The sequence below is a fragment of the Balaenoptera acutorostrata genome, chromosome 18 (assembly GCF_949987535.1).
Source record: "Balaenoptera acutorostrata chromosome 18, mBalAcu1.1, whole genome shotgun sequence".
Classification (NCBI taxonomy): domain Eukaryota; kingdom Metazoa; phylum Chordata; class Mammalia; order Artiodactyla; family Balaenopteridae; genus Balaenoptera; species Balaenoptera acutorostrata.
Window position 1 is genome coordinate 60,391,438 of NC_080081.1, and position 22,949 is coordinate 60,414,386.

Consider the following 22,949-nt stretch of genomic DNA (forward strand, 5'->3'; position numbering starts at 1 on the left):
GAGTATTTATGTGATTATATAATGCATAATGATTAGATTCATTTCTGTATCAAACAATAGAATTGGGCCTACCTGTATATTTATAACTTCATAATGTTGAATATATGGTAATTTGATTTCACCGTGGTTTGGAATAATTATTTTCCAAGACATAGCTTAGGGCTAATAGACAATTCAGAGGGGATTCATTTGACTGTTTTAAGAAGCTACTGGATCTGGAACTCATAGCTTGATAAATTCTCACTATTGCAGAAATATGGGGCATTAATGTTGTTTATTTTTAAAATTTATTTTCCTAAATCATATCTTTTTAAAATGAACACCCCCCCCCCCACAAAAAAAAGCCATTATTTCTTTTAGACTAAATGTGGACAGACATGTTCTAGAGAACCAGGCTATTCTAGGAATGTTGCTTTTACACTTTTTAACCTGAAATACGTTATCTGAAAACATCTAGACTATTTTCCTCTCTGTACTCCTCCTCATTCCCAACTAATTAAGACATAATTACCTATGGGGTTTTATTTTTGTGATGAAATTCATAACCTCTTTAAAACTTGGCAAGGTTCAATAGCTGGGAGGGCATTGAGTTTGCACAGTTTTCTGCTATATTGATCATACAAGAGTGAAAAGTCTTTATCTTGCTTTTTCCCTCATTATTTTGGCAGGACAGGAAGTAACTGAGAGCAGTGCAGAGAACTATTAAAATAATTTGACCTTCACCATATACCCTTCAAAATGTGAATGGACAATTGGACTTTATGTTTCTAATTGTCTACAGATGTCCTGTCTTGTAAGTTAGAAGGAAAAACTTGTTTTATCATTATGTGAAGTTCTTTAAAAAAAATAAATTAGGAAAACATTTCCCTGCAGGTAAACAAGTGTTTAAATATAGCTGAGGGGAGTCTATTTTCTTTGATAAGGCCATTTAGAAATATATGTTGGAAAAATTACCTTATATTTATGGAAACAGCATACTCTAATTTCATGGCTAGCCGGGGTTAATCAACAACGTGCAAGGTGAGTGTAGTACACAGGAAAAAAATAGAATAAAGATGCATTTCATCTCAGGAGATTTCATGGCGAGACTGTGCTGCCTAAATATATCTGTTCTCTTTTAGCTTTCCTCTCCCACCTCTCTTTTTTTAAGAGAAATGTTTTTTTGAAAAATTATGTCCTTAAAACTTCTGAAAATCATCAGTTTCACATTGAAAAATATGTGATTCCCGTAGTCTGCAAAAGGGTCTTTCTCATGCTATCACTCACAGACTTATAAAACATTTTAGGTGTCAACATAAATTCTCCTTAGAGGTGGAAAATAATTCTCACTAATTCTTCTCCTATGACCTCTCCTCCTCTCAGCCATCACCAACATGACTGTGCCTGGTCCTGAGTCCAATAAAATGATTTAATTTCATATATTTCTAGGGCTTACCTGTGTACCATTTGTGTGAGGACTCTTAGATTTTAAAATGGTACCTCTTGCTTATTGGTAACTTGGTGGAAGCAAAGAAAGATAAAACTTTAATTGAAAGGGTTTGGTTGTTGACTTTTGCGGCTGATGAAATGCCATAGTAACTGGGAAAAGGCGGCATTTTACTTTTCACTTCTCATATATGGAAGTATATTCAGAAAGGCAGAGTAATTTACTGATTCAGTGAGGGGCTAAGAGTGACTGAACAAATCTCTGGACCTCCTAATTATGTAATTGCTTCCTTAGACATTTATGTCTCTGCAGATGCGCTTGTCGTTTTTTTTTTTTTTTTAACATTAGGGATGTCTTTCATAAAATTTGGTGTGACTTTTCTAGGCCAGAAGCAATGCAGCAATAGCCAGCTTGCGGGTGATGCCATTGAACACCTAATGTCCTTCACCTGTCACACGCCAGCCCCCTGCCCCAACCCCAAGTCAGACAGCTGAGTATGGAACAGTATGGCGGGCTGATTCCAATGCGTACACCCAGGCTTTACAGATCACAGCTTCATTTCCTTTAATAGGAGCGATGTTATTCCTCTTCATCAAGTGATATCCATTTAGCGCCTTCATGACCTTGACAGATTGGCAGGTCACCTGAGGATATATAAGAGATGAGGTTAGAGGGCAGTGATCCACTGTGTTCTGTACAGCCCTGCTCTTACACGGAGCACAGAGGTTTCAAGGAATTGGTCAATGGTGAGTTCTCATCTGAGCGAATATGAAACCAATTTCTGAAACAAGGCTTTGCTGCTTTCTAAAAGGATGAGTGAAGGGGAGTTTTTGCAGGTTCAGCAGTGATGTGGGATGTTTAAGGACTTGATCTCATTGGGATCATTTGTGGCCCAAATATATTTGTGGTTCTGTGACACCGAGCAGGACCTGCAAGAAATTTGGTGTGTATGTTGGGGCCTCTTGGGCTCCCAGCCAGAGACAATAAACTGTACCGTTATGGAGCGTCAACATAAAAGGACTTCATAAGTCTTATCCAATATTTATTGATCCCTTACTTTATTTATTTATTTTTAAAATTTATTTTATTTATTTTATTTATTTTTGACTGCGTTGGGTCTTTGTTGCTGTGCGCGGGCTTTCTCTAGTTGCAGTGAGTGGGGGCTACTCTTGGTTGCGGTGCGCAGGCTTCTCATTGCAGTGGCTTCTCTTGTTGTGGAGCACGGGCTCTAGGCACGCGGGCTTCAGAAGTTGTGGCACGTGGGTTCAGTAGTTGTGGCACACGGGCTCTAGAGCGCAAGCTCAGTAGTTGTGGCACACGGGCTTAGTTGCTCCGCGGCATGTGGGATCTTCCCGGACCAGGGCTCGAACCCGTGTCCCCTGCATTGGCAGGCGGATTCTTAACCACTGCGCCACCAGGAAAGCCCCTGATCCCTTACCTTATACCTGGCATTCTGCTCCTCACAGGAGGCAGAGTGACTAAGACACAGTCTCTTCCATCTAGGAGCTCACAGGCTCACAGGAGAAGGCAAACATTTGAGCAGATTTGAGTTTGGGACTTTATCCTGAGGAGCCATTGCAGGTGTTTGAGCTGATGAATGATAGAGTGAAATTCACACTCTGTAAATCTTCACTCTGTGAAAGATGGAACCGAGGAGGAGATTGATGCCTGGAAACAACCAGAAGATCATTATAGTGTCTAGCTGAGAGATACTGCTGGTCTGGAGTAAAGGAGTAGCTGGGGTAAGGGAGGTGGAGAGCTGGGCAGAGCTACTAGGGGCAGGAGGGAGGGTGGGGTTAGGGGAGGTAATAATGATATAGAAGATTAAAAATGTCACGGCCACCATTTTGCATGTGTCAAGAGGTGGTTCCGATCAATGATTACTAATAGAGTATTACTTTTCCAAAGCAAAGAAGACACAGTCCGCATACCCCACAGTTTTGCATGTAAAATGTTTGTAAAGGTGTTCAGGTCCAAAGTTTCCAGCCTTCTGATAAGAACTCCATTTTAAATAAATAATGCATCCAAACAATGCAGTAATATATACAGGTATACGCTGTAAAATATGAGCATTTGGTAAGGTTAAGGTAGTGGCGGAACAGTGGGCTGGAAATTTGTTCCAGGTGTTAACCCTGGTACTTGCAAGCCTTGGACAATTGACTGAACTTTCCTGAGCCTCAGTTTTCTGATCTGTGAATATTAGGCCAGTAATCTTACCTCATGGGTTTGTTGTGAGAAATAAGACTGAAGCATGTGAGAAGAGCAGCCCTCGAGGCTGGTAGAGTAGCTCCCGAAGGCTACTGACATGCTTCTTTTCTCCCTTTTCTCTCAGAGGATGTTTCAAATGTTGCACTTTCGTTTTTCTTCTCTGTGCTAAGCCTCACTTGACCTCGGACCCGGAGACCAATATAAAAATGTACCTGTGTAGTTGTCCTAATATTTAAATTCCGTAAGGAGATTTCACATGAAATGCTTGATCTCCCAGCAAAAGGCGTTTACTATTTCTCTCTTTGTTTTCAATGCAGGACGTCAGCTGCAACGAGATCACAGCCTTGCCTCAGCAGATAGGGCAGTTGAAATCCCTTCGAGAACTGAATGTCAGAAGAAATTACCTTAAAGTTTTACCACAAGGTAAAAAAAAGAAAGAGGGAAAAATGAATCAAACAGGAGGCTTTTATTACGTTTTGTTTACCTTTGTGAAGAAGGTAGCTCTAGTCATGTTTGTGTGTGCCTATTAATATTAATTATAATTTGAATGTCATGTGCTGATAACAGAAAAGTTATATTCAAGTTGTAATTTTAGGCAGGGGTTCAGTAACAAAATCATTCCCCCTGTATAAAGCTGTGTGTGTGTGTATGTGTGTGTATTAAGTTTGTTCAGGCTCGCATAACAAAGTACCACAGACTGAGTGGTTTAAACAACAGAAATGTATTTTCCCGCAGTCTGGAGGCTGGAAGTCTGAGATCAAAGTGTTGGTCAGTTTGGTTTCTCCTGAGCCCTCTCTCCTTGGCTTGTAGATGGCCGTCTTCTCCCTGCATCTTCCCTCTGTGTCTGTGTCCTAATCTCTTCTTCTTGTATGGACACCCATCATACTGGATTAGGGCCCACACGAATGACCCCATTTTAACCCATTTACCCTTTAAAGACCCTATCTCCAAATACAGTCACATTCTGAGGTACTGTGGGTCAGGGCTCCGACATATGAATTTGGGGGGCACACAGTTCAGCTCCTAACAGGAGGCAACATGAATTGCGTTTGGTATGGATGGACGTGTGATGTCCTGGAACATCCAGCCAATAGTTAGTTGCGGCACTTGGTCCTGCAGATCCAGAAGTCAGGGTTTGGGGCTTTGGGGATCTGGGAGCCCTGACTGGGAACTCTGAGTGTCTCGAATCCATGCTTCAGGCGAGGGCATGCCTTTGCTGCAGTGAAACTTGAACTGATATCACTGGTTGTTTGGATGAATTTCTTGAAGCCTGGAGCAAGGATGGCTCCAGGGCCTCAGCATTGAGACTCGTTTTCCCTGAAACAGCACGAACACCGAGCCCCTCACACAGCCCCACCCAGGAGCCAAATGCGGGCAAACCCTTCCCTGCAGCTCTGGGCTTCCATAGTGTGTCCCTCTGATATGTTGCATTGAAGTTAAAGTAAAAAGGTATTCAATAACGAAATTGTCAGGGACTTCCCTGGCGGTCCAGTGGTTAAGACTCCGTGTTTCCACTGCAAGAGGCATGGGTTCGATCCCCGGTTGGGGAACTAAGATCCCGCATGCAGCGCAGCCAAAAAAAAAAAAAAAAAAAAAAAAATTGTCAGTCAACTGTACTTCAATAAAACAAAAATAAATTAAAAATAAAAAAGATATATTTATTCAGAAATGTTATACCATTAAGAACGTTGATAAGCAGCCTTGTAGATCATGCTGGAACTGAATTTCACATTTTGGGATCCTCGTTTGGACCTAATCAGGAATGAGTTGATGAACAGCAGGACACTGAATGCTTTCTCCAAAACGTACTCTGGTTCTCAAAGATCACCTTGGTTTCTATCATTTTCATTTAAGCACATTAGGATGCCTGATAAGCTAAAGCGTATATTTGGGAACAGTCAGCATTTGGTTAATCTGACTCTAATGCAGCTATTTGAGAGCTGCCTGATTTTTATTATTCTGTTCCTGCTTCATGATCTTTGGCTTGAAGTGCTTCGTTATTCAAGGCAAGAAAATGGAGCTCAGGAAAGGGAAAGAACTTTATAAAATGTAATGTGCTTTATAGATGGGAATTTCAAGTGTCATCTGCCATCTTCACCTTTCTCATGCTGGCTAGTATTTAAAGAAGAATTAGAAACTGTCTCGGCCTAAAGATTTATTACTTTATTACTTGAGATGACTTGGTATAAAAACATTGATTTTTCATTTTGTCATTGTGCGGTTCCAGTTCTGAATGGATGAAATTGTTTTTCTTGGTTTGAGCAAGTACAAAGAGAAAACTCTTACTAACAGCAAATTTATAATCATATAGCCTTTCATAGCATTAAAGAAAACTTTCATCGAAATTTAAGCTCTTAGGTTAATTATTGAGAAGTCATCACAAATTATTGAACTCTCGTTTTCAAAAGAAAAATTTAATTTAATCATTTAACAGTTTCCTGTAGTGCTTTAGAAACATGTGGGAAGAAGGTGCATCTGTAAAATCAAGATATTTGTTTCTGTCATCACTCCTTGCTCTCTTAACTTAAAAGCATTCCTTCTCCTAAAAAGATCACTTACAAATTTCTATACTTTTCATAATTATGTTTTCTCAGGCTTCGTATTTTAATATACACTTGGAGCTAAAACTTCAGTTTACTGGAAAATCTTTAAAAAAAAAAAAAAAATTTCCTGAATATCAAGTTTCTTTTTGCTTTACTCTGGAGAACTCTGTTAACAAAAGAGCATTGATAATGCTCTCAGGCAGTGAATTTAAAGACTTTTCATATTTACTCACTTGTTTTTCCTCTTTAGTACCCCTCCTCATATGCTTTCAATTTGAGGAGGGGGGAAAAGTTTGTGGCCTAATTGCCCACATCAATCTTGTGGTGGTTTTACTACAACTAATGCAACGGGGAGACTCTATTTTGTTCTTTCTGGCACCAAGATGGACAGAAGATTAGTCATTCATTGCCCCTCTTTGCAATGGAGAAAGAGGAGTGGGATTCATTGTTCTTTTTAGTTTTTCTCTTACCCCTTTTTTCCTGCTCTGTCTCTTTTGGCTTTTTCGGAGCTGGAGTTATCATTTTCTCCTTCATTTCCTTGTTGTGAAAATGTCAGATTCTAGCTTTCCTAAACTAAGATGGTAATTGTGTCCCCAACAGGCACTAAAAGGAATTGTCATTATAAAAACCATTTCTTACTTTATTTAACTGTAAGTCGCCTTCCTTCCCCTCCTGCTATGTCTTCCAAGCACTTAGCTCTCTAGTCTTGCTTAAAAGTCTTCATTTTAAGTGACAAATTGCTGAAGAGCCAGAGTGCAGTTAAACTTCACCCCTGATTTGCCAGCCTAACTTGAGGGAGTCACGTTAGCCATCAGAGAGATGGATTCATATTTCTGGAAGTTATAGCAAGGAGATATTCTTTTTACATAGAGTCCCCCTAATTCTCAGCCCTGTTTTCAAAACAAACTATTAAAGGGAAAGATCTTACTTTCCCTTTCCCTTTGACTGTCTTGATTCCGTGCCATCCTCTGGCTTCACCTCCTCTCTTCCAGCTCCCACTTTTCTCCATGTGCTTCTTCCAGGCAACCAGGACGAGGGAGACCTGAGGCAAATCACTTATCCCGCTATTGGTGGGAGAGCTGAGTTCGAGCAGAGAATTAACTTGGGGCGATTTTAAAAATACACGTCCAATTTGAATAAGAATTCAAAAATTCTAATTTGAAAATTCCAATTCAGAAAGATACATGCACCCCAATGTTCATTGCAGCACTGTTTACAGTAGCCAAGACATGGAAGCAACCTCTAAATGTCCATCGACAGATGAATGGGTAAAGAAGATGTAATGTGTATACACACACACACACACACACACACATACACACACACAGTGGAATACTACTCAGCCATAAACAAGAATGAAATAATGCCATTTGCAGCAACATGGATGGACCTAGAGATTATCATACCAAGTGAAGTCAGTCAGAGAATGACCAATAATATATGATATCACTTATATGTGGAATCTAAAAAAATGATACAAATGAACTTATTTACAAAACAGAAACAGACTCATAGATATAGAAAACAAATTTATGCTTACTGAAGGGGAAAGCGGGGGAGGGATTAATTAGGAGTTTGGGACTAGCAGATACACACTATTATATATAAAATAGATAAACAACAAAGACCTAGCAGGGAACTGTATTCAATATCTTATAATAAACTATAATGGAAAAGAATCTGAAAAAGAACATCTATACACATATATAGGTATAACTGAAGCACTTTGCTGTACACCTGAAACTAACACAACATTGTAAATCAACTATACTTCAATTAAAACAATTAAAAAATACACATCCTGAGTTTCTCTTACACAGCCGCCTGCCTATCATGGACCTGAGTTTGGGAGCTGCTGAGCAGATGCTCCTGTGTCTCTGTCCTTGCATTTCAATCTCGTGACTCTTTTCTTTAATACAAAGTAGTTCACTAAGGTATGAAAGAAGGAAAGTCCCTTCCACACCCAGAGCGAGTTGAATTTGCAGAGACTGGTTGCTAAGTGAACCTTTGTTGGGGGAACATGAAGTAGTCTGAGTAAGTAGCTGAGTAACCTGAAAACCCTCCAGCAGTACAGGGGGAGCGGAGGGATGGTATGAATTCTTTCTCCAGGTCACTGCCTTCCTTTCCTCTTCTTCCTAGAGTCCCTGCCCTTCATCTGCTTGGGAATTCCTTGAGTATTTGAAAGCACCGTGTATCCTCCCTTACCAGGTTTCATAACAAACGTGGTGAGGCCCATTCTGAAATGAACCCTCCGTAGCCTCTCACGTGGAGATCTTGGTGGCTTGCTCCGTGTCACCCTACTCTGGCATTGCTCAGCGTCTTTGCTCTATGGAATATATTTGACTTCGTTTCTTGCAGCTGCCAACGTCGGTTGGAATGCTTGAAATTACTGAGTGTTTGCTATGCCACTGGGTGGGGATTTTAAGCTAAATATAATGTTCTGTCTTGTTTGTGGAGCTACAGAAGACTTTTTTAAAGCAGTACAATAAAGCCTAATCAAATCAGGATTACAGGGTCTGTTGCAAAGCTCCAAATTTGATAGCATTTCTTTTTTAAAGTGGAGTTAAAACAATCATGAACATATTTCTAGTAACTCGTTCTGAGATTCTGCCAGCCCACATACATGGAATGCATAAGAATATGTTGTAATTAACATATTATTCATAAGCTAGCAAGCTGTTTGAAAACAGTTTGAAGTTAAAACATAAGCATATCTTGTGTGGTGTGGCTTATGTGATTGTTTCACTGGAAAAAAAGCCTTTTTAAACAATAGGTGTTGTGTATGTCAAGCGTTTCCAGCTCGTACCAGAAATAACAACAAATTAAAAATTGTTGGGCCCCCAATGAAAGCTTTCCTCTCCTCTTTAGTAAAGTATTATATATACATAACATATTCCTAATACACAACTTGGTTTTAATTATGCTAAATGATATATTTCCAGATAAGCAGAAAATTTTTGAATGTGTTTAGCCATTTAATCTTGTTGCTTTCTGAGTTTTTTTTTTCTTTCTTTCTTTTCTTTTTTTTTTTTTTTCTGTTCTTTTAGAACTAGTAGATCTTCCCTTGGTAAAGTTTGACTTTTCCTGCAATAAAGTGCTCGTGATTCCCATTTGTTTTAGAGAGATGAAGCAGCTGCAAGTATTACTGCTTGAGAATAACCCTTTGCAGTCTCCTCCAGCTCAGGTGAGGGGTCTCACAGCAAAGCTGTTGCCGGGGGGATACGCTATCAATAGCACCTAAGCAACTCTCAGCAGAACTGGTTTGTTGATATTTTGCAGAATTAATGTATGGATACAATCATAAACAGTCACAATCTCTTAAAACATGAAACCTCGGGTGAATCTGACTACAGTATGTTGTCTTCTGTGACATGAAACCTGTTTACCACCATTTGCCTCACTGTTCTGGTCACCGCAATCCCAGAATTATGATGTTTGATGATTTCACTTATTCAGTTATGTTTATCATTTTGTACGTGCATTTGAAATTTTTTCATGGAGTTTATGGATTACAAAAGGAGTAATAGATTCCTTACATTGAAGTCAGCTGGAAAATAGAGTTTAACCATTTTAAAATATGATTGTCAGTCATTTAGAGACAAGATTCAAGCTCAAATATTAAACTATGTGAGAACAGAATGAAGTATATATGCTTTCAGAATTGGAACGTTACCAGGTTAGTTATCTGACGTATATACGTTTTACACTATTTATACTTAAATGTATTTCTGTTAGAATTTTGCGGATAAGTGCAAGAGAAACTAGAAATTTCTTGAACGTGGTTTTCTATTGAAGTAGAATTTGGAGGAAATGATTGCCTAAAATCTTAACCTGTTTTGGAGAGGTCAAATTTGGTGGTCATTGTTGACGTGTTACTTAAGGTGAAAATGCAAAAACTAAAATATACAGAGTGAGATGTCCAGTGTTTACATTTTGTGTTGCCGTTAAAAATATATTTATTATTAATTTCTCCGTAGATTTGCACCAAGGGCAAAGTGCACATATTTAAGTATCTGAGCATCCAAGCATGCCAGATTAAGACAACCGACTCCCTTTATCTCCACACCATGGAGAGGCCACATTTACACCAGCACGTGGAAGACAGGTGAGTGTGACCCCCTCGGCTAGAAGCCCCCGTTTAAAGTTTGCTTAGGCCAAGGCGCTCCAGGTAACTAACTCCAAAAATCCTTTTGTTTTGCTCAGCTAATGCAGATTTATACATCCGAGTCTCGAACACTTTTGGAACAAAAAAGGGAAAATGGATGCTGTTGATAACATTTTGGCCTCTTTCAGGTTTCATCTACCCTCTCCCAATCAAGAATCAGTCCTTCCTGAGTGCAACATATGTGTGTGTGCACATATTATAAATAAGATCTACAATATAAATATATGTATTTTTTACCTATCAGTTAAAATAACCACATCAAACTGAGACATGGTTTTTTAAAAAAATTTTTTGGGGTTATAGTTGATTTACAGTGTTGTGTTAGAGACATGGTTTTTTAAGTTAATTTTTAATGTGCTTCCAGAACATTGTTAAGAAAAAATGCAGACTTTATTTTTTTAATTGTCTTTTAAAAATGCACTGTTCATAGTTTTTGCCATTTCCTGTTCAGAATGGAAGTTTTAGAATCGTTTAACATGTCCTTGGCCATTTGGTGGTGTAAACTGGGCCTTGAATTTTCAGAGAACAAAATTCTCACACTGAACACTCTTGTAGAAATGCAGGTTGTTTTTGAAATGTCTTCATTGCAGAAATCTTTCTTGAACTTTTTACTAAAAAAAGTAAATATACTGTAGTGACTTAAAATCTCAGCCTACCCTAATGGTACCTTTATATAATGCTTAAAATATGTATTCATTATTTTATTGTTTTAAACATACTATCAAATTTATTTAGTCACTGAATAAAAGTTTACAGAATTATTGAGAGTTAGGAAATTTCATAACATAAGAGGTAAAAGCAATTGGTAGTTTTTGCTTTTTCATATGCTAGAATCAATAAAATAAGAAAATTATTAACTGTTTCAAAGAACGGGCCACTCAGGTAGAGTATAAATCCATGAAACTCTGAACACAAAGAATTTATCTTGTACCATATTTAGATGGTACAAGTATCTGATTTTCATTAGGCCCTTGTCTTAACAACCTTCAGTACTGGGCGGATTTGTTGTCTTTTGGTAATAATAAAAATTTGTTTAGTAAAGTCATTATTTGAATATAAGTTGATGTCTCTTGTTGTGAACTTTGTGATTTTAATTTTTTCTAAATGAATTCAATATCGATGGCATCTAACCCAGCAAGAAGGATTCTGACTCGGGCGTTGGGAGTGATAATGGAGACAAGCGATTATCTGCCACAGAGGTAAATTCGTGATCAGATTTTTTTCCTTTTGTGCTTCTAGATATATCTACCTGCATTCGCTGTACTCCTTTCGGATAAAAGGCAGTTGCATGAGAACATGTGATAATGTTTGTGAAAGTGATTTGAAATCCTCTGTTATGTAAATATTAACTGTTGTTAGCTTTTTCTGAATCTTTAATATTTTGTAAATGTCTCAAGAATAGAGTCCCTATCTCCTTCCCCTCCTACCACACCCCTCACATTATCTGGAATATTCTTGCATGCTTAATAAATATTATGAAATGATTAAGTGGTGTGCAAGTACCCGGAAGGCATTTTTATAAATATGTTTGTTTTTAAATGACAGAGTAACTTAGGAAAAAGTTGTTATATGCCTGCATAAATGTTAAGGAATCAAATGTACATTGCATTTTTTTTAAACATCTTTATTGGACTATAATTGCTTTACAATGGTGTGTTAGTTTCTGCTGTATCACAAAGTGAATCAGCTATACATATACATATATCCCCATATCCCCTCCCTCTTGCATCTCCCTCCCACCCTCCCTATCCCACCCCTCTAGGTGGTCACAAAGCACCGAGCTGATCTCCCTGTGCTATGCGGCTGCTTCCCACTGTAAATGTACATTGCATTTTACCCACAGGAAATGCATTTTTGAGTAGCCATAATTTTTATATCAATATTTGTTTTCCTGAAATTCTTAGATTGTGTTGTTTTCAGATAATTGGATAACAGTTTGGTTATTTGTGAGCTAAGAGGCCTCCCACACTGGAGCTTTGTAAAGTGGTTATGTATAGCTCAGTTAGAACATTTGTTATCTTATTTATAGTCTATTAGGTTCCCCCAAATCTTTCACTAATAAACCATTAAATGGGGTTTCTTGACCAGCAGAGCTAGGAGGGATAGCTGGAGTAGGGTATGTATATATTATCAGGCCTTCCTTTTTTGAGGGAACTTATTGAGTTTTTGTGGTTATTGAGTTTTGAAACATTGTAATATTCTTTGAAGATGTACTTAGTAGGTCAATTACCCTGTCTTAAGAAATCCACATTTTTACTGTATGTAAGTCCAGGAAAATTGCCTTTTCCCCGTTCTCTTAAGGCCTTTGAGGTTTAATATGTAGCTAAGATATTTGAATTTATTTTCCACAAAATACTTCATAAAGCACTAGGATACCTTAAAATCTTTCTAATACAGAATATTTCAAAAGGAAGAAGAGTAGTAGGCAGAAAAAGAAGGCCAGTATCAATAAAATAAAATTACCCTCATGAACCTACATGAATAGTTTACTATGATTCCCTGGGGGAGAAAGTACTCAACACATTGCTTTATAAGTTGTATTTAATTCTACTCCCTTAACTTTATTAAAACTCATAAGTCCCCTGAAATAGCCCTTTGTTTCAGAAATTACTCACCCGAGCTTATTTTCTGTTAAATTAAAACAGACTCTGCTTTATCCTTTATCTGTCTTCTAAGGATAATTAAGTTCATTAATAAAACATTACACAAAGAACTTCATTATCCTTTTGTTCTCACTTAGTATAAGTAGGATGCTAATATTCTCAGAGGAGGCCAAGGGTTTATTTTCTCCCTTTTAACTAGATGCATATCTTGGAATTTTGCTAATAAGTTTTTAAGATGGGAGGAGGGTGGAAGGAAGGACGACAGAAAGGATTATGTTCAACAGAATGAAGTGTATACATTTTCCCTTTGGCTTTTTTTTTTTGTCTTGCATTGTGGCCTCCTTACCTGAGAACACTTCCTAGAAGTGTTTTTTTTTTTACAAGGATAAGGGTTCTGGATTATTCTATGTAGCTTTCTATTTTCACTTTATTTGGCAAATATTTTATTATCTGTGGTCAGTCAGTCTTGCTTCCTACTTACATCTCATTGTGGGGTTCAGAAATCACACCTCATTCCTTTCTTTGGCTGTTGCCATTGGTTGATTTAGCATTTGTCACTCTGATTGATTTAGCATTTGTCACTCAGATAAACAAGCAAAAAAATGTGAGGCTCAGTGAATAGCTGTGTAATGAATGAAATGTACATTTGTTTTCTGCCAGTTTCTGAACAATCTGTGCACGTGTCCAAAAGTAAACGAACACTGTACTGTGAAAAATTATAGCCTCAGGAGTTTAGAAGCAAGCCACAGAAACGTGCTCTGTGAAGGTTCCTGATCCCTGTGATTCGAAAAGCTTTTCATGAAATAGCGACGCTAAAACGGAGACATAGGAAAATAAATGAGGCTTCATATTTCATTTGTGACAGAATCATAGATTATCTGAATAAACTTCATCAGTTAGTGTGGGAAACAAGACCCCCAGGGAGAATTAACTCTGATTACTAAATCGAAGCATTATTCTGAAAACTGCACAGAACCCCTGTTCCTTTTAAGTACTATATATTATATATTTAAAGTAGCTTCTTATATATTTAAAGCAGCTTCCTCAGCCTAGACAGGGAAATAAACTGAAGCTTGATGTTGCGTGTAAGATGCACTGTAAATAAATGAGATGTTGTCCCAGAGGCTGACTGCCTGCTTCCTGTGACTGGCCACATGAAACCTTAATATAGTTTTGGTAAATTTGTGTTGTCAGATCTCAGAGCACCATTACTATTGAAGCGATCGATTAGACTTAGGGCTGGTATGGTAGTGTATTTCCAGTTATTTCTTTGTTCTCTCAGGTCTTAGGTTCGAAAATATCATCAGGTACCTGAAAAAATTTCAGCTCAAAACATATGTACAGAGAAGTACGTGAGTGTTAGCTTGATGAATTTTGACAAAGTGAACACACTCATAACCAGCTCCCAGTTAGAGAAACAGAACTTTACCAGCCACCCAGAAAGCCCCCATCATGCGCCCACCCCCCTAACCTAAGAGCAGCCGTTATCCTGACTTCAAACACCATGGATTAGTTTTGCCCATTTTTGAACTTATATAAGTGGCATTGTCCTTTGGTGTCTTTTACTCAATATTATGTTTGTGAGAATCACAGTATGTTTTTTTTTAATCACATAGCATTCTCTTAATCTATATTGATAACACTTCTCCCTTGAATGAGGCAGTGTCCTGTTTCTTTTCAGCCTTCTGATGAAGACACCGTTAGCCTCAATGTGCCAATGTCAAATATCATGGAAGAAGAACAGATCAAGGAGGACTCCTGCCATCGCCTTAGTCCAGTTAAAGGTCTGAGAATGAAGGATGGGGAGAAAGAGCTTGTTTTTAAGTTTCAAATGCTATGTTTAAAATATGCAGAAACATGGCAACAGTAATAGTTAATGTTTATTGAGCATTTCATATGCCCCAGGCACTGTGCTAATCTGTGAAGGTCATCTCATTTAAAATTCAAAACTCTGAGATGGATACTCTAATCATCTCCATTCTATAGGTGAGTCTCGGTTTAAGTAACTAGCCAGTGGTCACGTAGCTAGTAATAGTAGAGGTATTCTCATTCTGAAGATTTATTTAAGATTCTTTAAATCCATTATTGGAAAAAAATATTGATATGTAGATATACTATTTAGGACAACTCTAGCTATTGTAACACATAAAATCCCCTAATTTCATTGACTTAACACAATCCAAAGTCAGTCCAAAGGGGAGTTAGTGATTCCCAGGCAACTCTCCTCCACTCAGTGCTTCAAGAACCCAAGTTCCTTTTATCTGGTGACTCTGCCATCTTTACTTTATATTAAATTATATTTCCAAGTCCATCTGTTTCAAGCTAAAGGGGAAAGAGCATGGAGGTTCGCTCCAGGAATGGGAACAAAGGGTCCAGCTCCCAGTTGGAGAAACAGAACTTTACCAGCCACGCAGAAAGCGTGGGCTGGGCCTTTCACAGGCCCAGGGGTCATATCTAACTACATGCAAGGGTGGGAAATGTAGTTGGGATGTGTGCCCAGGAATCTACTTGACTTTCAACAAGTCAGTTGACCTTAATTCTGTCACCTGTAAATGAGATGATTAGATGAGGTGATTTGTAATGTTTTGTGTAGCTCTAAAAGTCTGTGATTCTTTGATAATCACCAGATGACCACTAAACACTACGTCTTGCCTACTTTAAAATCCTAGTAATACACTTCATATCTTGGTGAGTAGCCCTCCTTCGATTACATTATGACAGTAATTTGACTGCTTCTGTTTATTCAGTGACTTTTAAGTAAATTATAAAATGTAATGTTTACATTTGTGGCAGAGGCTGTTTGATGACGTGTGGATAGTATAGAACTAGATTAATGTGCAGATTATCTCCCTAATAGTTTGACTTGCTCTCCCTAGTGACGGGAGAACTGTTTAAACCAACTCACACTCTAGTGTTTGCTTTCACTTATGCTCAGGTTTTTAAGGTTAGCATTTGTTTATCTGAGATGATGATTGGAACCATACATTGTCCCCAAATATAACTGTATACGTTATGCAAAAATATGACTGCCAATTTATTAATTTAGATAAGCTTTGTAACAGTATATGCAGTGTAAGAGGTAGTGTTTTAGGCAAATTTTTTAAAATAAAAGAATTATATCATTTGTCACCAGTTTTCCTCCCCTCTGTTCTAGAAGTGGGTATTTTTTGCTGGCTAGGAGTCCTTGAAGGTGGTGTGGTCCTGCTTGTTTCTTTCCCAGTGTCCAGATCAGAGAGGAGAGATGTGCTTTTCCTCCTTTCACCTCTCCTGCATCATCTAGAACACAGGCGTGTTGGATGAGCTCTGACTGTGCTTTCCCCTCCATGTGGTCCTCATCATAGTCACTTCTTTTGTTGTTATGATTTGGGGTCCTTATTTTAGTCCTTTCCCACACTCTTTCTTGCAGTTGTTCACTAATTTTTTTTTTTAATAAATTTATTTATTTATTTATTTTTGGCTGCATTGGGTCTTTGTTGCTGCACGCGGGCTTTCTCTAGTTGAGGCGAGCGGGGGCTACTCTTCGTTGTGGTGCACAGACTTCTCACTGCAGTGGCTTCTCTTGTTGTGGAGTGTGGGCTCTAGGCATGCAGGCTTCAGTAGTTGTGGCACGCAGGCTCAGTAGTTGTGGCTCACGGGCTCTAGAGCACAGGCTCAGTAGTTGTGGCTCATAGGCTTAGTTGCTCCGCGGTATGTGGGATCTTCCCGGACCAGGGCTTGAACCCGTGTCCCCTGCACTGGAAGGCGTATTCTTAACCACTGCACCACCAGCGAAGTCCCATTCACTAATTTTTTAAATCCCCAAAATGTTTAGTATTATACCTGCCATTTAGTAGTTGTTCGGTAACTACTGAATTTTGAGTTTGAAATACTTACTTGTCACACGTTGCTGAGAGCACATAAAGCCCTCTTTTATACTTTCTATTCTCTGTTCCTTAAAAAAAATTAGAGGAAATTTCATTTCTTTCATAAGGAACTAAGCCATATAGGGGCCTTGACTTTTAAGTTCATTTGATTTGGGGTTTTCCATTTCTTTTACTTTTCTTCCTCTTCTTCCTCCTTTTTTCACCTTTTCCTCACATCCTTTCGGAAAGAGAAAACTTGGGTCATTCATATACCTCCAGAAGAGGTCAGGGAGAAGATTGAAAAACTAGGTGATGTATTTTAGAGTCATCTATGTTTTGCTCATCTGCTTATGAAATCATGCTTTCTATCTTTCTCTGTGTTTTCCTAATAGGGGAATTTCATCAGGAATTTCAACCAGCGCCTTCCCTTGTGAGTGACAATGAGAACTCAGGAGAAGAAAGAGACCAATTTTCCCACGGAACAGACGTTCTCCATTCGGAATTTATAAACTATATTAAGGCAAGTGGAGGATAATAATTTTTTAACTTATTTACTTCTGTAAATAAGTAGAATTTATGTTCAAGGTTACCAATCCATCACCTTAAATGTCAGCTTGCTACCACCTTCCTTGGGCCTTCATAACATCTTCTCAAAGTCCAATGTGTTTATTTGCCGATATTAGGAGCTTGTCCCTTTCATCCGTACCTCTCTATTTGACTGTGTATATGGATGATTTTCTTTTGTATTCAGAAATTACTCAGCTCTCTGGTAGTCAGTGCATTGTATAAGTTATCAGAATTACCATGACCATCCAGTAAAAGCTAAAACAAAGTTTCACATGCTTTTCAACATATTCTAGGTACGTAGGTTTTTCTTGGGAGTATATTCATAGTAAAAGAAGAAAAATGGAGACTTTTAAAATCTGGAAATGAATGTCTTCCCTTTTTAGAAGGGTCACTCTGAGGACACGTTCATAAACAGGTATAGTGGCGCTGAGGTGTTGAAATCTTAGATGAAGTCACTAAATTGTCAGGCAAACCTTCGTCATAGGAGTGGCAAAAACGAGAGGAAAACTAGCCCTTTATAAACCTGGCAGTTAAGGTTCCACTTTGTGACACAATTAGGTGCCTTGGTATGTTTCTGCCGGTCCTTTTGGTTCAGGTCGTGGCACCCAAGGATCACGAAGATAATCCTTCCGGTAAAATTCAGGTTCCTTGTGGCTTGTGAGAGACAGTGGTCTCTGAGTTACTGTGTTGAAGTCGGGCCCGGGCTCTCTAGGTGCTGGTTCTTATTTCCTGCGGATGGTGTTAGGATGGCTGGGCTCTGTCTCAACTAACGTCTCTGGGCATCACCTTCAAGGGAACTGGGAGGAAAACAGCTGAATCGTACACTGTAGGAGACTCTGGTGTACTCAAGACAAAAATAATGAACCTCTCATACGACATACATTTGTAGAAAACCTAATTCTTTATTCTGTATATTTAATCCATCATAAATCCATCAGTTCTTGTTTCCGAATATCTCACACCCACTGCCTCCTTTCTGTCCTCCGCCTCCACTGACATGACTTCAGTGGAGCCTTATCATTGCTTATTCTTAGGACAGCAGGAGTCCCTCCGACCCCAGCTGAGCATCCAGCATCCCGCCCCCGCTGCTGCCAGACATTTTCCTAAAGTAAAAACTTCATCCTGTGGGGCTTCCCTGGTGGCGCAGTGGTTGAGAATCTGCCTGCCAATGCAGGGGACGCGGGTTCGAGCCCTGGTCTGGGAAGATCCCACATGCCGCGGAGCAACTGGGCCCGTGAGCCACAACTACTGAGCCTGCGCGTCTGGAGCCTGTGCTCCGCAACAAGAGAGGCCGTGACAGTGAGAGGCCCGCGCACCGCGATGAAGAGTGGCCCCCACTTGCCACAACTAGAGAAAGCCCTCGCACAGAAACGAAGACCCAACACAGCCAAAAATAAATAAATAAATAAATTAATTAAAAAACAAAATAACTTCATCCTGTGACTCTCCAGCCAGTGGTTCTCACAAGGCTGTCCCAGATTTGATGCCTGTCTATCAGCTCTGAGACAAGTCCGTCAGCGAAACATGGAAAATTGGGCTTTTGTCTTTCTTTTATGAAGAGTTTATCTTAAGTTGAGGGTCTAAAGTAAAGATGGAAGCCTTGAAGGAAAGCAATTAAAGTGATTAGTAAAATAAAACATGTTGTTTCAAAAAAGCAGATTCTTCTAGATTTAGAGATTTCAGGATGCACAGGGCTCCGTGGGAATGGCTGCTGTACAGCATGGGTCCTGTGGGTCGAATCTAGGGGAGCAAATGGGGTATAGAAATCTACAGGAAATGTTTCCTGAGTTCCTACAAGAGGCTTCCGTTGGCAAGTGGAGAAGAACGCTGATCATAAAATAAAACATAAATCTACAATTAAAAGTTGTATGCTGCAATTCGGGCCCATTTTACCCTTGACTTGCATCACTTTTAAAGTCTGTGAGAATGTGTTTGACTGTCAGCCACTGTGCTGAACTACTCAGTCCTCGACGATCAAGAGTTCTGTGTTTTATATAATCCTGCTTTCTGTCCGCTGAGTAAGCATCTTGTGCTTTTGTAACTACGGTTGATCCTTATTCACAGCAGTTCTATTCGATAGCGTTTCCTCAAACACTGAAATATCCAATCCTGAACTGTTGCCCCCATGGGAAATACAGGGTTAGGTTCCTACGAGCCTCTGGTCACACATTTTTGTCAACTGGTCAATACACAACCTGGTTTTATGTGTATTTCTGTCTCAAGACACCCTATTTAATATGTACTGTTAGTGCATTAACACTGAACTTGCGGCCAGCAGCCCCGTTAACTCATGCGGGGAGGAAGCTTACCTAACGCAGGTGTTTTCTCTGTAAGGTACAGTACATATCATAGCCTTCTTGTGCTTAGGATAAGACAGCACTTCAGTACTGTGCTAGGGGGCATTTTAAACAGCAAAATCACCAACCAAAGGCACAGAAGTGTGAAAATGGGATACTAAATAGGCTCTGAAAAGGACACTTTTTTACAGTCTGAGAGCCGAAACAAGAAAGCAGGTCGCTCGCTACCTTGTTCAGCTTCAACTGGGAATTGCATTTTGGGGTTGGGAACTCCAATTTTTCGCCAAGCTCTGTGTGTGTCTGCAAAAGCACCACGAGTATTGGTTTTGGGGTGACAAATAGATTTTAGTAAGGAGGCAAATTCATAAATACGGAATCCATGAATAATGTGTATCAACTGTGTCACCATCTAACCTAGCAAAAGAAACCCGGTATACCTCTATTTTGCATACTGAAAAAAAGTATATTTTCTACTATTGGCTACTTTTTATTATGAAACTGAAAATTAGAAGGAAATACCCATGGCTCCTATAGTTGAAACCCAACAGGAAGAGATAAGAACATGTTTTCTTGGTTGTTTCTTGTAGTATATTTTCACCCATGAATTTCACTAGCATTTGGGTAGAGGCACAGTAATTTATATATTGATTTTATTATGCACTAAAAGTATAATCTATATAGAAAAAGTCTGAGTGTTTTTCAAGCCAGAGGTTGACATCATGCAGCTAGATACCTCCTCAGAAAAAGACTTATTTTCTGTGACACATCTGGAGAATTGGCTGGGCCTGAGTTAGTTAATGAAGTGTCAGAACTTTGACACAGAAAACAGTCCTTTTGTCTGTTGTTCCTTCCTCGCTAGGGGAATGTTTGCCCATTCAGGGATGGCTTCCGTTTTAGCTGTCAGCTGAGTTAAAGCAGCACTTCTCTGTGTCAGAGATCAAAATGGAAAGACTCGCATGGAAGTTCCAACAGTGGGACATTTCTAAATGCCTTTAGAAGTGCCTTTCTAAATACTCCCACCACAGTGCTTCTTTGGGATATTAAGAGGGGGGTGCATTTCAGTGAAATCTGCATGTTGTACATGTGAAAGCTATTAGATGCAATTTGAGGCATTTTTCTGTCGTTAAGAGACTTTTTTGTTAACAGTGTGCGTGTGTACGGGTGCGCGTGCTACACACACACACACACACACACACACACACACTGCTCCTCTCACCAACATCAGAATGCACGTTCTCATGTGACTGACAAGCCCGACTGAGGAACCTGTCAACATCAGGAGGTGCTAAGAGGGCAATAATGAATGGAGTTAAGCTTTGCATTTCTGACTCTTTTCTAAGTTAATAGGTGTTGTAATCCTCGGCCAGGTTTTCTTTTCTTCTTTTTAAAAATTTTATTTTATTTTTAATTGTGCAAAATACATACAACATAAAACTTACCATCTTAGCCGTTTTTTAAGTATACAGTTCAATGGTAAGTACATTCACATTGTTGTGTAACCATCACCACTATCCATCTCCAAAACTCTTTCATCTTGTAAAACTGACACTCTTTCCCCATTAAACCATAGCTTCCCAATCCCCTCCCCCCTCTCCTCTGGCAACTACCATTCTTCTTTCTGTCTTTATGAATTTGACTATTCTAGGAACCTCATGTAAGTGGAATCATACAGTATTTTTCTTCTTGTGACTCACTTATTTCACTTAGCATAATGTCCTCAGGGTTCATCTATGTTGTAACATGTGTTAGAATTTCTGTCCTTTTTAAGGCTGAATGATATTCCATTGTATGGAAAGACCACATTTTCTCCATTCATCCGTTCATGGACACTTGGGTTGTTTCCACCTTTTGGCTGTTGTGGATATGGATGAGGGCAGGTTTAGACTGTTGACTGTTACAGCCAGTGGCTCTCAGAAGACCCATGTGTTCCATCCACAGGAAAGGACTGAGGCCTGTGAAGAACTGTTACGGATAGAAGAGGACGCGCACTGGCCATCCGAGGGGATGTGAGTACCGAAGGCTGGTGATGAGCCAACATCCTGTGAAGTTCATGTTTCAAGCAGAATGGCAGCCTTGTCCTCATAGAACTTTGGTCCACTTTTCTTTGAGCAAGCTGATACCTTACTCAACGATATTGATCAGAAGTTGCAAGTTTTCCTCTGTCTCATGCTTACTGTCATAGTATTGGGGCCATACTGTGCCAGGTCATACCTGTTCCTTGGCCTTGAGTTTTATCTGATTCGAGGCTGTGGGTAGAATGTGATTCAGGAAGTTAGATAGAATTTCTAGACTAGAGATTCTAGCTTACTTTCCTTTCTCTGAACAAACCGACAACTGGACCTAAAGTGATAACGTGGTCCTGTTCCCACTTCTTTCCCCAGAGTCTTCAAGTTCAAGATCTGAGAAAACCATAGACCTCAATGTCTTGGTCTTAAGTCTAATAGTTGTAATAGCTAACAATTATTAAATACCACGTGCCAGGCACTGTCCTAAATACTTCACAGGTAGTAACTCATTTCCTCTTTACAACAATCCTATAAGTCCTATTGTTATCCCTCACTTCACTGATGACAAAACTGAAGCACAGGGAGATTGATTATCTTGCCCCAGGGTTACAGAGGGCTGGGATCTCGTACCAGATGGACATTGCTTCTACTCTATTGCATATAAAGATTTACACAGGAGGGTATGAGTGATCCATCTAACAGACAGTAAACCACTTTACTGGTTTACCACTCAGGGGGATTGAGTTTGGACCATATGGCAGAGGGTAGGTTTTTGGTTCCCAGGATTTTGTTTTCCATGATCTGGCATGTAGGCCTGGACCGTCCATCAAACCTCATGAGGGTTTTCCCCTTAGTGAGAATTTACTCCATTGTTAAAAAGTTTCTCCACTTACAGAAAGACATTGGCTTATATTCTGTAGTGGAAAGCAGTAACCGTGATCAAATCTCTCCTGCCCTTTAAAAATATTGCAGAGTTCCGTTCAAACCACTGTCCAGTATAACCAGCTATTTGTTGGATATATTTCTGTGATGCCGAGGAGGACTAGCTTGCTCATAGAATTATAGGGAAAAGGATTTTATAGGGAAAGAGTTTTTAAACTGTGTAAAGCTTTGGAAACCCCATTCTCAAGCTTATATCTATTGTTCGCAACCCTGCCTGTACATCAGTATCATCTGTAGAGCTTAAGAAAATGTCCAAGCCCCAGACAGATCTACTTAGCAGTATCAGACCTGGCATATTTTCTTAAGCACCATAGGTGATTTTGCTGCTGAAAGAGCCTGAACTGGGAACC

At 39.3% G+C, this 22,949-nt stretch overlaps 1 protein-coding gene across 5 annotated transcripts in view; it reads left to right on the forward strand.

Annotated features, from left to right (window-relative positions):
- The window catches only part of LRCH1 (leucine rich repeats and calponin homology domain containing 1), a 199,684-nt gene that overhangs the window by 120,880 nt on the left and 55,855 nt on the right, over positions 1 to 22,949 (forward strand). For all 5 annotated transcript variants that reach the window (XM_057532869.1, XM_057532868.1, XM_057532870.1 and 2 more), the window contains exons 4-10: positions 3,952 to 4,057; positions 9,225 to 9,361; positions 10,155 to 10,282; positions 11,478 to 11,541; positions 14,627 to 14,729; positions 17,180 to 17,307; positions 21,590 to 21,657. In XM_057532869.1, coding sequence (XP_057388852.1) covers positions 3,952 to 4,057; positions 9,225 to 9,361; positions 10,155 to 10,282; positions 11,478 to 11,541; positions 14,627 to 14,729; positions 17,180 to 17,307; positions 21,590 to 21,657 — 734 coding nt within the window. The remainder of the gene's footprint in view (positions 1 to 3,951; positions 4,058 to 9,224; positions 9,362 to 10,154; positions 10,283 to 11,477; positions 11,542 to 14,626; positions 14,730 to 17,179; positions 17,308 to 21,589; positions 21,658 to 22,949) is intronic.